At 39.1% G+C, this 10,944-nt stretch overlaps 1 protein-coding gene across 1 annotated transcript; it reads right to left on the bottom strand.

Moving 5' to 3' along the window:
• Positions 1-1,833: 1,833 nt before the first annotated feature.
• Positions 1,834-10,412, bottom strand: LOC117438634 (sodium leak channel non-selective protein-like; the record flags this gene model as incomplete). The annotated part of the gene is made up of 5 exons (XM_034074075.1): positions 1,834-4,038; positions 6,412-6,529; positions 7,214-7,363; positions 9,470-9,620; positions 10,255-10,412. Coding segments are annotated over 5 exons (771 nt in total), but the record flags the coding sequence as incomplete, so codon positions are not given.
• Between the last annotated feature and the right edge of the window lie 532 nt (positions 10,413-10,944).

The raw sequence follows: 10,944 nt of genomic DNA, 5'->3' as shown, positions 1-10,944 counted from the left end.
CAATGGAACAAACCAGGGCAGCCAACTTCCAAGTACCAGCCTATGCATTGTGGCAAGTTTATCTGCGGTGTGACTAAACTGCCTTCATTAGAAGGATTGAATTTAGCCTCCTCAAGCTAAATTCAGGGAGACTGAGATAATGCTATTGGTAATTTTGACTGACAGACCAGGGCAGTGTTTGCTTTTACTTAGTGTAAATGTTGCAGGAGAAGTGTGTATTCTTGTAGACATCTTGCTTGCTTTGGCTCCAAATGTACTGTTACAACAGTGTGAACCCTTCTGTGTCAGTTATTCATGGACATCCGTATCTGCACAGTAACAGGAGATGTGGGCATGTTGTGAATAAAAGAACAAAAACGAGTGTTCTCACAAAGTCAATCATTTGTTTCTGGCATCTGAATCTTCTTTGGCTTCTTTGAAGCTGTGATACTTGTCTTTGAATGCAGCCAATACTGAATGTAATGTTGTTTTGAAGATCTTCAAGCCTGATCAGCCCTCATTAGTTAAAACAATGATGGTATTTTCAGCTTGCCAGATAAAAGTGTACTTTATGTTTTTAGGTCTTAATTCAATTGGATATCTTCCAGTAGCAAATGGTTTCAGGTTATTAATTTCTTCATTTCAAAAGTGATTGTCTGAAATCTGGCCTGACTTCGGAATGATATTGAGATACATCTTTGCTGCATGTTCTCAGACTTCCCATCAGTTGTTTTTTTTTGTGACAACATGCACTACACTTTTTGCCCACCTAAGCCAAGAAGACTTTTACAACTTGCTTCCTATGGAACAGAGGGAGCCTAAACATGCCTGGCAGTGCTCCAGGCCAGGCGGGATGGGGCTTTGAGCAACCTGGTCTAGTGGAAGGTGTCCCTGCCCATGGCAGAGGGGTTGGAAGCAAATGATCTTAAGGTCCTTTCCAACCCAAACCATTCTGTGATTCTATGATTCTTATCATCTGTGTAGAGTAACTCTGGATTTAATTCTAGGAGCCAAGACCACTGTAGGCAGTGATATACCCCTGGCAGTTTTTTTTGTTTACCTTTGTCTAGGGCTTGCTCTTGTTTGAACTTTTCTCTCAGGCTGTCTAGACTGAATGATTTCCTGATCCACTCTTTCCTCTTTGTGTCTCTCCATTGTTTGCAGAGGCTGTCTGAACTTCAGTCATTCTTTACTTTCCTCTCTGCTTCTTCACCTTCATGTGCAAGTGTTCACTGGTTGCTCTGCTGCAGAGTAGGAGGTTATCACCTTTAGTTATGTGGGGGGTGTCCTACTAAGGACATTTTCACCTTTACCTAGTCACTTCTAGTATACATTATTTTCATATTTTTGTAACTGCACTGCACTTCCTATATCTGCAAAAGTAAAATGGAGAAATAAACATGTGAGTATTGCTTTCTCAGAGCTAGTGGCCTAATTAAATTAGCTGGTCCAGGGATATCCAGAGTTTTGTAACATACTGGAACCCATCACAGTATTTCCACCACAGATTTTCCCTTCACACATGCACACGTATTCACATCCAGGCTTTAAAGCAAAGTGGGTTAAATAAAACCAGACACTGAACAGCCCTATTTAGTCCCATTTTTTTGACTGAGACCCCTTGTGGAAGGTATTGATGAGGGTGGTTGCTGGACTTCTCACCAAAAAATCAAAGGCCCCCAATTAGAAGTGTCTGAAAAGCATCTCTAAATAATCCTGTACAAACAAGACACCCAGCCACTATGCAGCATAATCCCAGATGATACAGCGAATGCAGTTAGAATGAAAACCAAAGGGAGGAATATTGCTTAAAGCAACTCACTTTTATTGACAGAGTACTGTAAGGCAAGGAAAAAATGTTTGCCAGGTTTTTTAAAAAGAAGATTTGCAGCAAGAATGATTCAGAAAGATCTGCAGTTCAATATAGTATTGAATTTTCAAAGATACTATATTTTATAAATCCAATATTTATCTTTTTGTCATATATACAAAAGCTCATTTTACGCACAAAACAGAACACAGAGGAATGTATTTGCATATGAGGTTTTGTTGATGGTTACTAATTTAGTAAACAAGAGAATGCACACATTTATTACTATAGAGTTACACTTGACTAGATTTCAACTTAAATATATCCCAAAACACATAATGAAACTACAAAATACAGATGTGTTCAATATGACTATTTAAAAACCAAAAAAAATCTAACCCATGTTCAATTATACACAGGGAACAAAACACTGATAGATGCCAAGAAAACCGTATTTTATGGCCAGAACTGATTTTGCATTTATGGTGAAGGCATCTGTGAAAACAGTGCTGTATCCTGACCAGTCTACGTTAATATTTTGGCCAGAAAACATCACAGAGCACTGGCTTTTGTCTGCTTTTTAAAGGACATATATTTTAAATGGAGATGTACATTAACTGTGAGCCTCTTACAAGATCTCACATCAGGCCATATTAGAGCAACCTATCATTTCCATAGGAAACAATGGTAACAGAAAGGTCCCAGCTATGCTAAAATACCCAGATGGGGGCTGAGCTACAAAATCTGCAACCTCTTAGTTCTTCCCTGATGGAAGGGCACATTTTTATCCTACATTTTTAGAGAGCCTTAAATTCTGACACTAATGAACTCTTCTGTGTTTTGTGGCTTTTCTTTTCCACCTCCATATCTGTATAGCCTTGGCCTTTCACTGGAAAAACTGATATGAAAGGATAGTTGCTTTTTTCACCGGTGATAATGTAGCACTATTGATGCTTCATAACATAAAAGAAGGCTAACATGTCAAAATGTGATGCACCAGGATAAAAGAGACAAAGGTACTTAACCACAGTACAGTGTCATGCCTTAGCTTTGCAGGGCTGTAGCATGAGTAGTAACACGGGTAAGTAAAATTCACTTCTGCAGCATAACTGAACTGTATTTTAAAAGCCATACAATACTGTTCTGTAATTAGAACCCCTGCCATGCTAATTTTTATTACACAGACAAGAAGTTACCTTATGACTACACAAGGAAATGGGACCCAATTAACAGGAGAATAATGACACCATACATATGTATAACCAGTATATTTGGAAAATGAAGCATAAACCATGTTTTCACATGGAGGTCTCTTGCTGGATGCTTAGAGACACAGTTTTCATGTCTTTTTTTTCTTTTTTTTTCCCTGTTTTCTCTATGAAAATCAAGCTCTTTGCATAATTAACCAAACCCCAAAGATATTTACATTTTAAAAGCCAATCCTTCACCTTCTGATTTTAAAATTGGTTATCCTGTATTTTGCATATTTTTTAAAAAGGTCCAGAAAAAGCTTAGGATTGTAATTCAGAATCTGCACTTTGTAAAAACACTTTGCTTGAACATGAAGTCAGTGCTGACCTCTTCAGGTGATTTGTGAATAATAAAATCTTTCTAAAGAAATGTTACTAAATAAGAACTGAGGGAAAACACAAAAAGAAGAAATACATTACCCCTGTATTGTAAAGTGTTGCCACATTAAAATATGGTATAGGTTGACAAAAAACACAAAGGTGTGTATATCAAAATACATTTTCATTATGTAGCTACAGAACATAGGAAATATTTCAACGCTCTGCCTGCTAAAGGCAATATAGTCTCTCTGGCTTTGTTAATACTGCTGTTGTATACAGGTTTCCTAAAGTAGAGTTAGTACCTATAGAGGCGAGTTCTAACATGTAAGTGTGTGCTATGCTTCATATGGCAGAAGGATGACCATTTGATTAAATTTATGACATTGATTTTGAAGAAATTGTACATCACACACATCTTCAGTTCTAACCATAGAAAAAGATTGTACTTGAAGTGATTGTTGTTGCAGTATAACTTAATTTTTTCTCAGATATCAAGAAGGTCCTCTCCACTTTCATCACTCTCCACAGTTAATTGTCTTGTCCACCATTTCTTGACTTCCGACCCACAAGAAGCAGCATCAGACATGGGATTCATTTTGCATGCAACAGATTTCATAGTTGAACGTCCACCGAAGCGGAGGTTGACTGAAGACACTGAATGGCTTATTGGTTTGGGGGCTATGAATGAAACAGAAAGTTGTATTAGAGAAGATCTGCTTCTTGAACATTTTTGCACAGAATTCAGGCATAAAGGACTAGTTTAACTGGGGCACCTTTAAACTAATTTAATGCAGAAAGAGTAAGGCTCTGTTCTAATGTAGGGTGGTGGTGTTTTTTTTTTTTTTCTCAGCTCCAGCTGTTCATAATGCTCCCACTAATCTGCTGGTAGAGCAGTTTAACTGAGCTTCATTTCCTTCTGCTGGGATAGCTGATGGAGCTGATCTTCTTACCTGGCCAATTGCAACCTGAATGGTTTAGGCAGTACTTACTTGACCCAACCTGCTGGTAAAATGATGAAAGTGGTTGTTGTGGTTTAAACCCTGTCAACCATAAATCACGCAGTCGCTCTCTCATTCCCCACCCCCCCCCCCCCCCCCCCCCCCCCCCCCCCCCTCCCCCTTGCCCTCTCCCTGCTCCCAGAGGGATAGGGAGGAGAATCGAAAGAATGCAACTCCCATGGGTTGAGATAAGAACAGTTTAGTAACTAAGGTATAACACAAATCACTACTGCTACCACCAATAATAGGAATGGTAAAAGAAATAACATGTGAAGAGAATATGACACCTCACCACCCACCGACTGATAACTCACCCCGCCCAACTGAGCACCAACCGATACCTCCTCCAACCCCTGGAGAACCAGCCCTTCCAGGTAACTTTCAGTTACATCCTGGGCATGACATGCTGTGGTACGGAATACCTCTTTGGCTAGTTTGGGTCAGGTGTCCTGTCTCTGCTTCCTCCTGGCTTCCCCTCCTCCCTGGCAGAGCATAAGGCTCACAAAGTCCTTGGTCAGTCTAAACCTTTGAGTGGTAACTAAAAACATGGGTGTTACCAGCACTGTTCCCAGGCTGAGAGTCAAAAACACAGCGCTGCACCAGCTACTAAGAAGGAGAAAAATGACTGCTACTGCAGAACCCAGGAGAGTGGTAAGTGCCAAAAAAAAGGAATGAAAAAGTGCATTTAGAGGCAGCAGCTACACCTAGGAAGTGATTTTACTGTCGCCTAAGGGTGGAAGCTGGTATGGCTTTAGGAAAGCACTAAGCCATGTGTGTAAGTATATAAACGCCACAGTTGATCTTAATGATGCTATTCACGATCTTAAATACATGCCTTTGTTGGACTGAAGGCAGAGTATTTACCATCTACTGGGCTGTCCCATGCATGGAGGTGACCCTCCTTTTCTGAGACTGTCCACTAAGGAACATTTAGGATTGATATGGCTAAGATTAGTGTTAAGAAAGGAAATCCTGAACTCTTCATTCTCACTTGAAAAACCTATCCAGTTGGCTACAATAGTACAATTCCTCCTTTGCACACTCCCTCTCTTACTCTTTCCCTTTGTCCCAAAAAGAGTGATCTTTGCTGCTCAGTGATGTTTAAGTGGAAAACATGGATTGCAAGGTCTCTATTAAGCTGTCCTATTTCTTGGACAAGTACTCTGGTCACAATAGCATGTTTGATGGTACTCACAGCATGATCATCTTTTCTACTTCACTTAGATGTTATTAGGGTCTGAACAGTGGCAGTCTTTGAAGGCAGTGCTTTGGTTTGGAATAGGAATAACTGATGAGAGCTGAAAGCAGGTTGATGTGTACACACCTAACCTACCGGTCGTGAGTGTGCAGTCAGCAGAAGTCATTATGCACTTTAAAAGAGACCATTTCAGATGGCGGAGGGTGATAGAGAATGCTCTTGAGAAAAAGATTTTGTAAGGTGTTAGGCTATATCCATGCACCTCTCCCACCCTCCTATAAGGCATAGTCTAGCATTTATTTTATAGCAGACTACAGTTACTAGAATAACTTGAGTATGAGAAAATAAATAGGAAATTGATTGTACACCTGGCCAGTTCCTGGCTGAAGTGAAGATATAATAACATATTATTATGGTGTAAGGTATAAACCATATGTCTGGTATGCTTAGACAGGACAAGGCACTCAGAAGTTACTACTGCTGTTAGGAAAAACCTCATTTGCACTGTGCTTTATATGATAAAAGAGAACTCCAAATGCACAAGATTCTATTGAAACAGATGTGACAGTACAGCCCCCAATTCAAAGATCCTGAGTAAATGTTTGAAAAAGTAAAAAGTTCCAACCATCTGCATATGGTAATGCTTGAGACAATCTTCCAAACTTTCAGAATTGGAAGGAAGAGGAAAGACTGCTGTATTTTATCATGCATGAGTGTAGAAAAACCCTGATGTGGGTCCAAGCAGCATGCTTGCTGCTTGGATAGAACTCTGAATCATGAAGCCTCTCATGGTTTGTTATTGTACAGCAGTGATTTGGCATGTGGAGACGATACTAATAAACATTCTTCACTTACCTGATGGCAAACGCCATTGTCCAAATTTCCGCTGAGGTTTTCCAGCATCTCCAGAGTCTTGTCGATAGCCACCTCTGTCAGAAAGTGTTGGGCTTAGGAGCTGCTGCTGGCTACTTGTCTGAACAGAGGAGGAAAGAATCTTAGTCATAGTTCCTTACTGCATGGGGATGACCCTAAAAAGTGTTGTCTTTCTACTTTATTTCTAAGCTTTATACATGAATACAAACAAAATATATTGCCATTTGTTAAGGCAGTATGGCTTCCATTTATTGCCCCAGACAACTACTGGTAATAGGCATAAAATAATCACCCCCTCCACCCTCCCCACACCCCATTTGGGCTCAATCCATTGGACAGTCCCACTGAAGGGTACAAACTTGTTCTCAGCCTTCGACACTGGAGTCCTTATGTTGTACCTACTTCATTCCCTACCCTGGAAAATTCCAGGACTCCTACTCAAAGGACCCAGCATGCCCAATGTTATCACTCTGTAAACATTCAGAATGCTTGGACAGGAAAGCTTCACATCCCTGAGCCTGTAAACAACTCATGCTAGAGCTGAAAGTTGGTGCTGCCAGAATTGTACAGTTGAGATTGCCCTCTATGGTGCTAGCAAAGCAGCTAACTATTCTGGGGAATTACTGCCTTAGACCATCTCTGCATCTGAAGGCAAAGACTGAAACAGAACAAGATACTGCTTTCAACTTTCCCAGTTCAAATGGCGTTTAAAAATGAACAAATAAGAAATACGGAAGCTTTCTGAATTTGTTCCAAGTAGGTGATAGTCTTATGGTGAACATACCTCTGGCTGTGTGCTGTTATCCTGATTAATAGCATTCATATCTTCACTTGGCTGTGTTGTCTCAATGCTGGGAGGATTCAGAAATCGGCTCAGCTCCTGCTGTTGACTCTCTCGTAGACTATGGATAATGCTGCATGACTGCTGTTGTTTCTATTAAGGTACAATATGTGACAACAAAAATGTTCTCATTGATGTACCACAGTGTTTTATTCTTTTTAAAGCCTTCTAAATATTTAACCAAACAGTAAGCACCAGATGTGCAATACCAGATGCATCAATAAAACTACATATATCAGATGGTCACTATTTAAATGTAGTGACTTCCAGCATATGCCTAACCTGTATGTAGGGAATAGAGGATAAAACTTATAAACTATATTAAGTGGAAGGCAAGTTGCTCAATTATTGGTATAAAGCTAGAGTTTAAAAACACATAAAGTTTTAAATTTATGAGTAAAAAATTCTTGCAAAGAAAAAGAAAGATTAATTGGTAGCGATTCACTACAAATTATATTAAGGCAATGAAAAAAAGTCCTGATTTCTTTCATGAACTTTGGAACAGACTGTCAGTAATACTGAATAAAACAGCAGTGGAAACCTCGAGACTGAGTATAGATTTACAATACAAATAGAAAAACAAATCCACTACCATTATGGTCTTACAATCTAATTTGCTTTTAAATTAAAATAAACAGCCCTTAGGAAGGGTTTCACTTTCCTGGGTAGTTTTCACATACTCCCTCTAGAGAGACTTAGAGACTAACATCAGAATTTGAAAATATATATTAACTTCCACAATTACATTCAGTTTATAAAAGGTTCATATAATGTGAAATGATCTGAACCATATTATTAGAGTGAAATGAATAGCATATTTACTTTAACATAGTGTAATTCAATATCATAATGAAATGAACAATAGAGTTGAACAAACCTGGAATTGAGAGCCGAGATTAAATTTACTGCCATTATTATAACAGAGATCAGATAAAAATGAAACTATCTGAATATGCCTTGAAAATTGACATTTCTTGGGGAATGTACATTACATTCAAATTGTCCAGTTATAGTTTTTTATAAATTTACAAACACAAAAAAAATCCCATGATCACAGATCTCTATGGAAAACCTCCATTCACAAGAAGTAAGCTTTTATAAAAATGGAAAATGTATGGATCAAAACATGGATTCAGCCTTACAGTAACTGAAAAATCAGTCATCAGTGCAACCAGATTGTGACTTTTATATCAAGGAAGAGTTATTTTTTTTGAACAAAAGAGAAGAACAACTTTAAAACCTAATCCAAATTTCCAGTTTTTTTTTTTTTAAATAGCTATAAATTTTGTCCAAGACAAACTTTGACCAGCATATATTGTAGCTACCCTAAGAAAAGGCAGAAATGTTTCTGATGACCAGAAGCACCGCATAAACGGAAGTACTGGCTAGGTCTATAACAGTAAATTAAACAGACTGGGATTTCCTGCAAGCCTGAAGCTAAGTGCCAGGCCAGGATTTGCCTAATCTTCCATCTATCACACAGGGCAATTTCAAGCTTCAACCACTGTGTACTGGGGAGCAGTCTCTATTCTGATCCATGCCTGGAGAGCAGTGATGCTCCTATGGCAGTGGTCTGGGAGAGTGTGAGTATACATGGGCAGCAACTGTGCTGAGGAACATGCTAACAAGTATGGGTGACCCCATTCCAGTCATAAGCCAATGCCTTGGCCATGTCTAAGTTGCTGGCACAAAGACAGCTCCTGTGTGCCATGTTTCACATACCTGTGCATGTACACACTGCTCATTTGCAAACACAGTTACTGTAATGCCTCTCTCAAATGATATATCTAGATACGGGTTCCATTTGAAGACTCATCTGCTGGTGATTGATTATGGTACCTTCTGCCAGCAGAGACAATAAATATATACAATTACATTCTGTGAGGAAGGATTAGGCCTATGAGGTTTTAATGTATTTCTTTGACTTCAGTCTCCTCTTGTATATCTTCCTGCTGTATTGAAAAGACAGATAAATTTTTGGCAGGAAGACAGTTTTTGCCTTCAAGGTGCTTACTTTTATAGCACTTTCAGTTGAGCTGTAACATACTTTTTTTTTGCTGAGTTAGCAACTGCTACATACTTCTTCACATCAATATTATTGTGACTCCAGAGTAAATGAAGCATAGTGACAGCAAATTCCAGCATTGTTGAGCAGTACAATTTCTGCAACCATTTAGAGACTAGTTTAGCTTGACTTACTGCTCTGATTCGTTTCAAACACTTCTTTAGCCACATGCGTATGGTCTGTTTGGCCACCTCCTCTTCTATGGTATATTCCAGTTGCTCCCTAGCAAGCAGCTCTTCCAGTTGCAGACTCTTCCTGATATCAACAGACCTATATGAAAGCATGCTGGAAGAAACACGGCTTTTTAGTTTTTATTTTAAATGCTGGTGACCTTACATTTTACTTTAGAAAATCAAATCTCATACTTAAGACCTCAGTGCAAAAGTATGTAATTCATGTGTACACAGTAAATTCACATCTGAGGCTTCCAGATTCCAGAAAAGACTTGTGGTGCTCAAAACAAATGAAAGCCTTATCAACTACAGCTAGTTATCCAATACAAGTGAGCTATTGAACTGTAAGAAACTAGGGCATCTGTGGTGGTTTCATTCCCCCTTTTTTTTCCCCTAAGTGTTTATGCTTGGATAATGTTCCCATTTCTATTTTATTTCTAGTCAGACTCATTGTCATGTTGCCACATGTGTGAGAACAATATTTCATTACTTGATATACAAGAACAACACGTGAGTGATGCTGCTTATGACAAATTGTCTCCAATGAAAATGTTAAAATTACTTAGAGCTAATTCCCCAGCACTTGTGTTTTCCATCACTAATATTTCACAGGCAAACGAGGGAAATATAATTTTTGTATTACACTTAAAACAGCACTGCCTCCCAAGCCTACTGAATGCTGGCTGGCCTGGACAGAAACAGGCTGTCATGCCTGTTCTACAGATTGGAGAAAAATCTCAGCATACCTGAGCACATCATGGAAAGTGACATCACCACCATTATGGAGCCGCTCCATTTCATAACACATGTGCTTGAACAGCAGCTTGTCCTTGTCGAGATCCACCTCCAGCCTGCCCCGCAGAAGCCGCAGCAGAAATTTCACTCGGAACGTAGGGATTACTCCCTGGGTAAAATTGCATAATAGATGGTAAATTATTCCTGTGACCTAACAACCAACTCAGACATTCAACTTGATCAGTGAGAGAAACACTGTTTCTGCACAGACTCTGCATCAAATCCTGGCATATTTAAGACACTGTGAATACATTACTGAATAATACACACATGCAGCCAGCTCTTCAGCACATTCATGGAAGTCTTTGCTGTTAGTTGACTGATATACAATGAGAATCTGTGCTTCTAATTTTGCCAGAAATTTTCAAAATTGCTCAGGGACTTAGTTTCCCCTTTTGCACTAACCTGCAATGAGGATCATATGCCCAAAGAGCTGCCTTTGAAAATCTGAAATTAAACTACAATTTAAACATTCAGGGCCAGGCCTATACCTGGTTGAATGTTGGGAGTTTACTAGCTTTTCAAAGGTTTTTTGCTCTAAGAGTCAACCCAGCACGTGTTGCTCTTCTTGTGACAATTTTGATCTGCTGTTAAAAAATTAGGACCGACCCTCTGAAACTGTGGTATCCATACTTTTAAAA

Source organism: Melopsittacus undulatus, unplaced genomic scaffold, assembly GCF_012275295.1.
Source record: "Melopsittacus undulatus isolate bMelUnd1 unplaced genomic scaffold, bMelUnd1.mat.Z mat_scaffold_507_arrow_ctg1, whole genome shotgun sequence".
Classification (NCBI taxonomy): Eukaryota; Metazoa; Chordata; class Aves; order Psittaciformes; family Psittaculidae; genus Melopsittacus; species Melopsittacus undulatus.
This window is presented reverse-complemented; position numbering and strand designations above follow the sequence as displayed.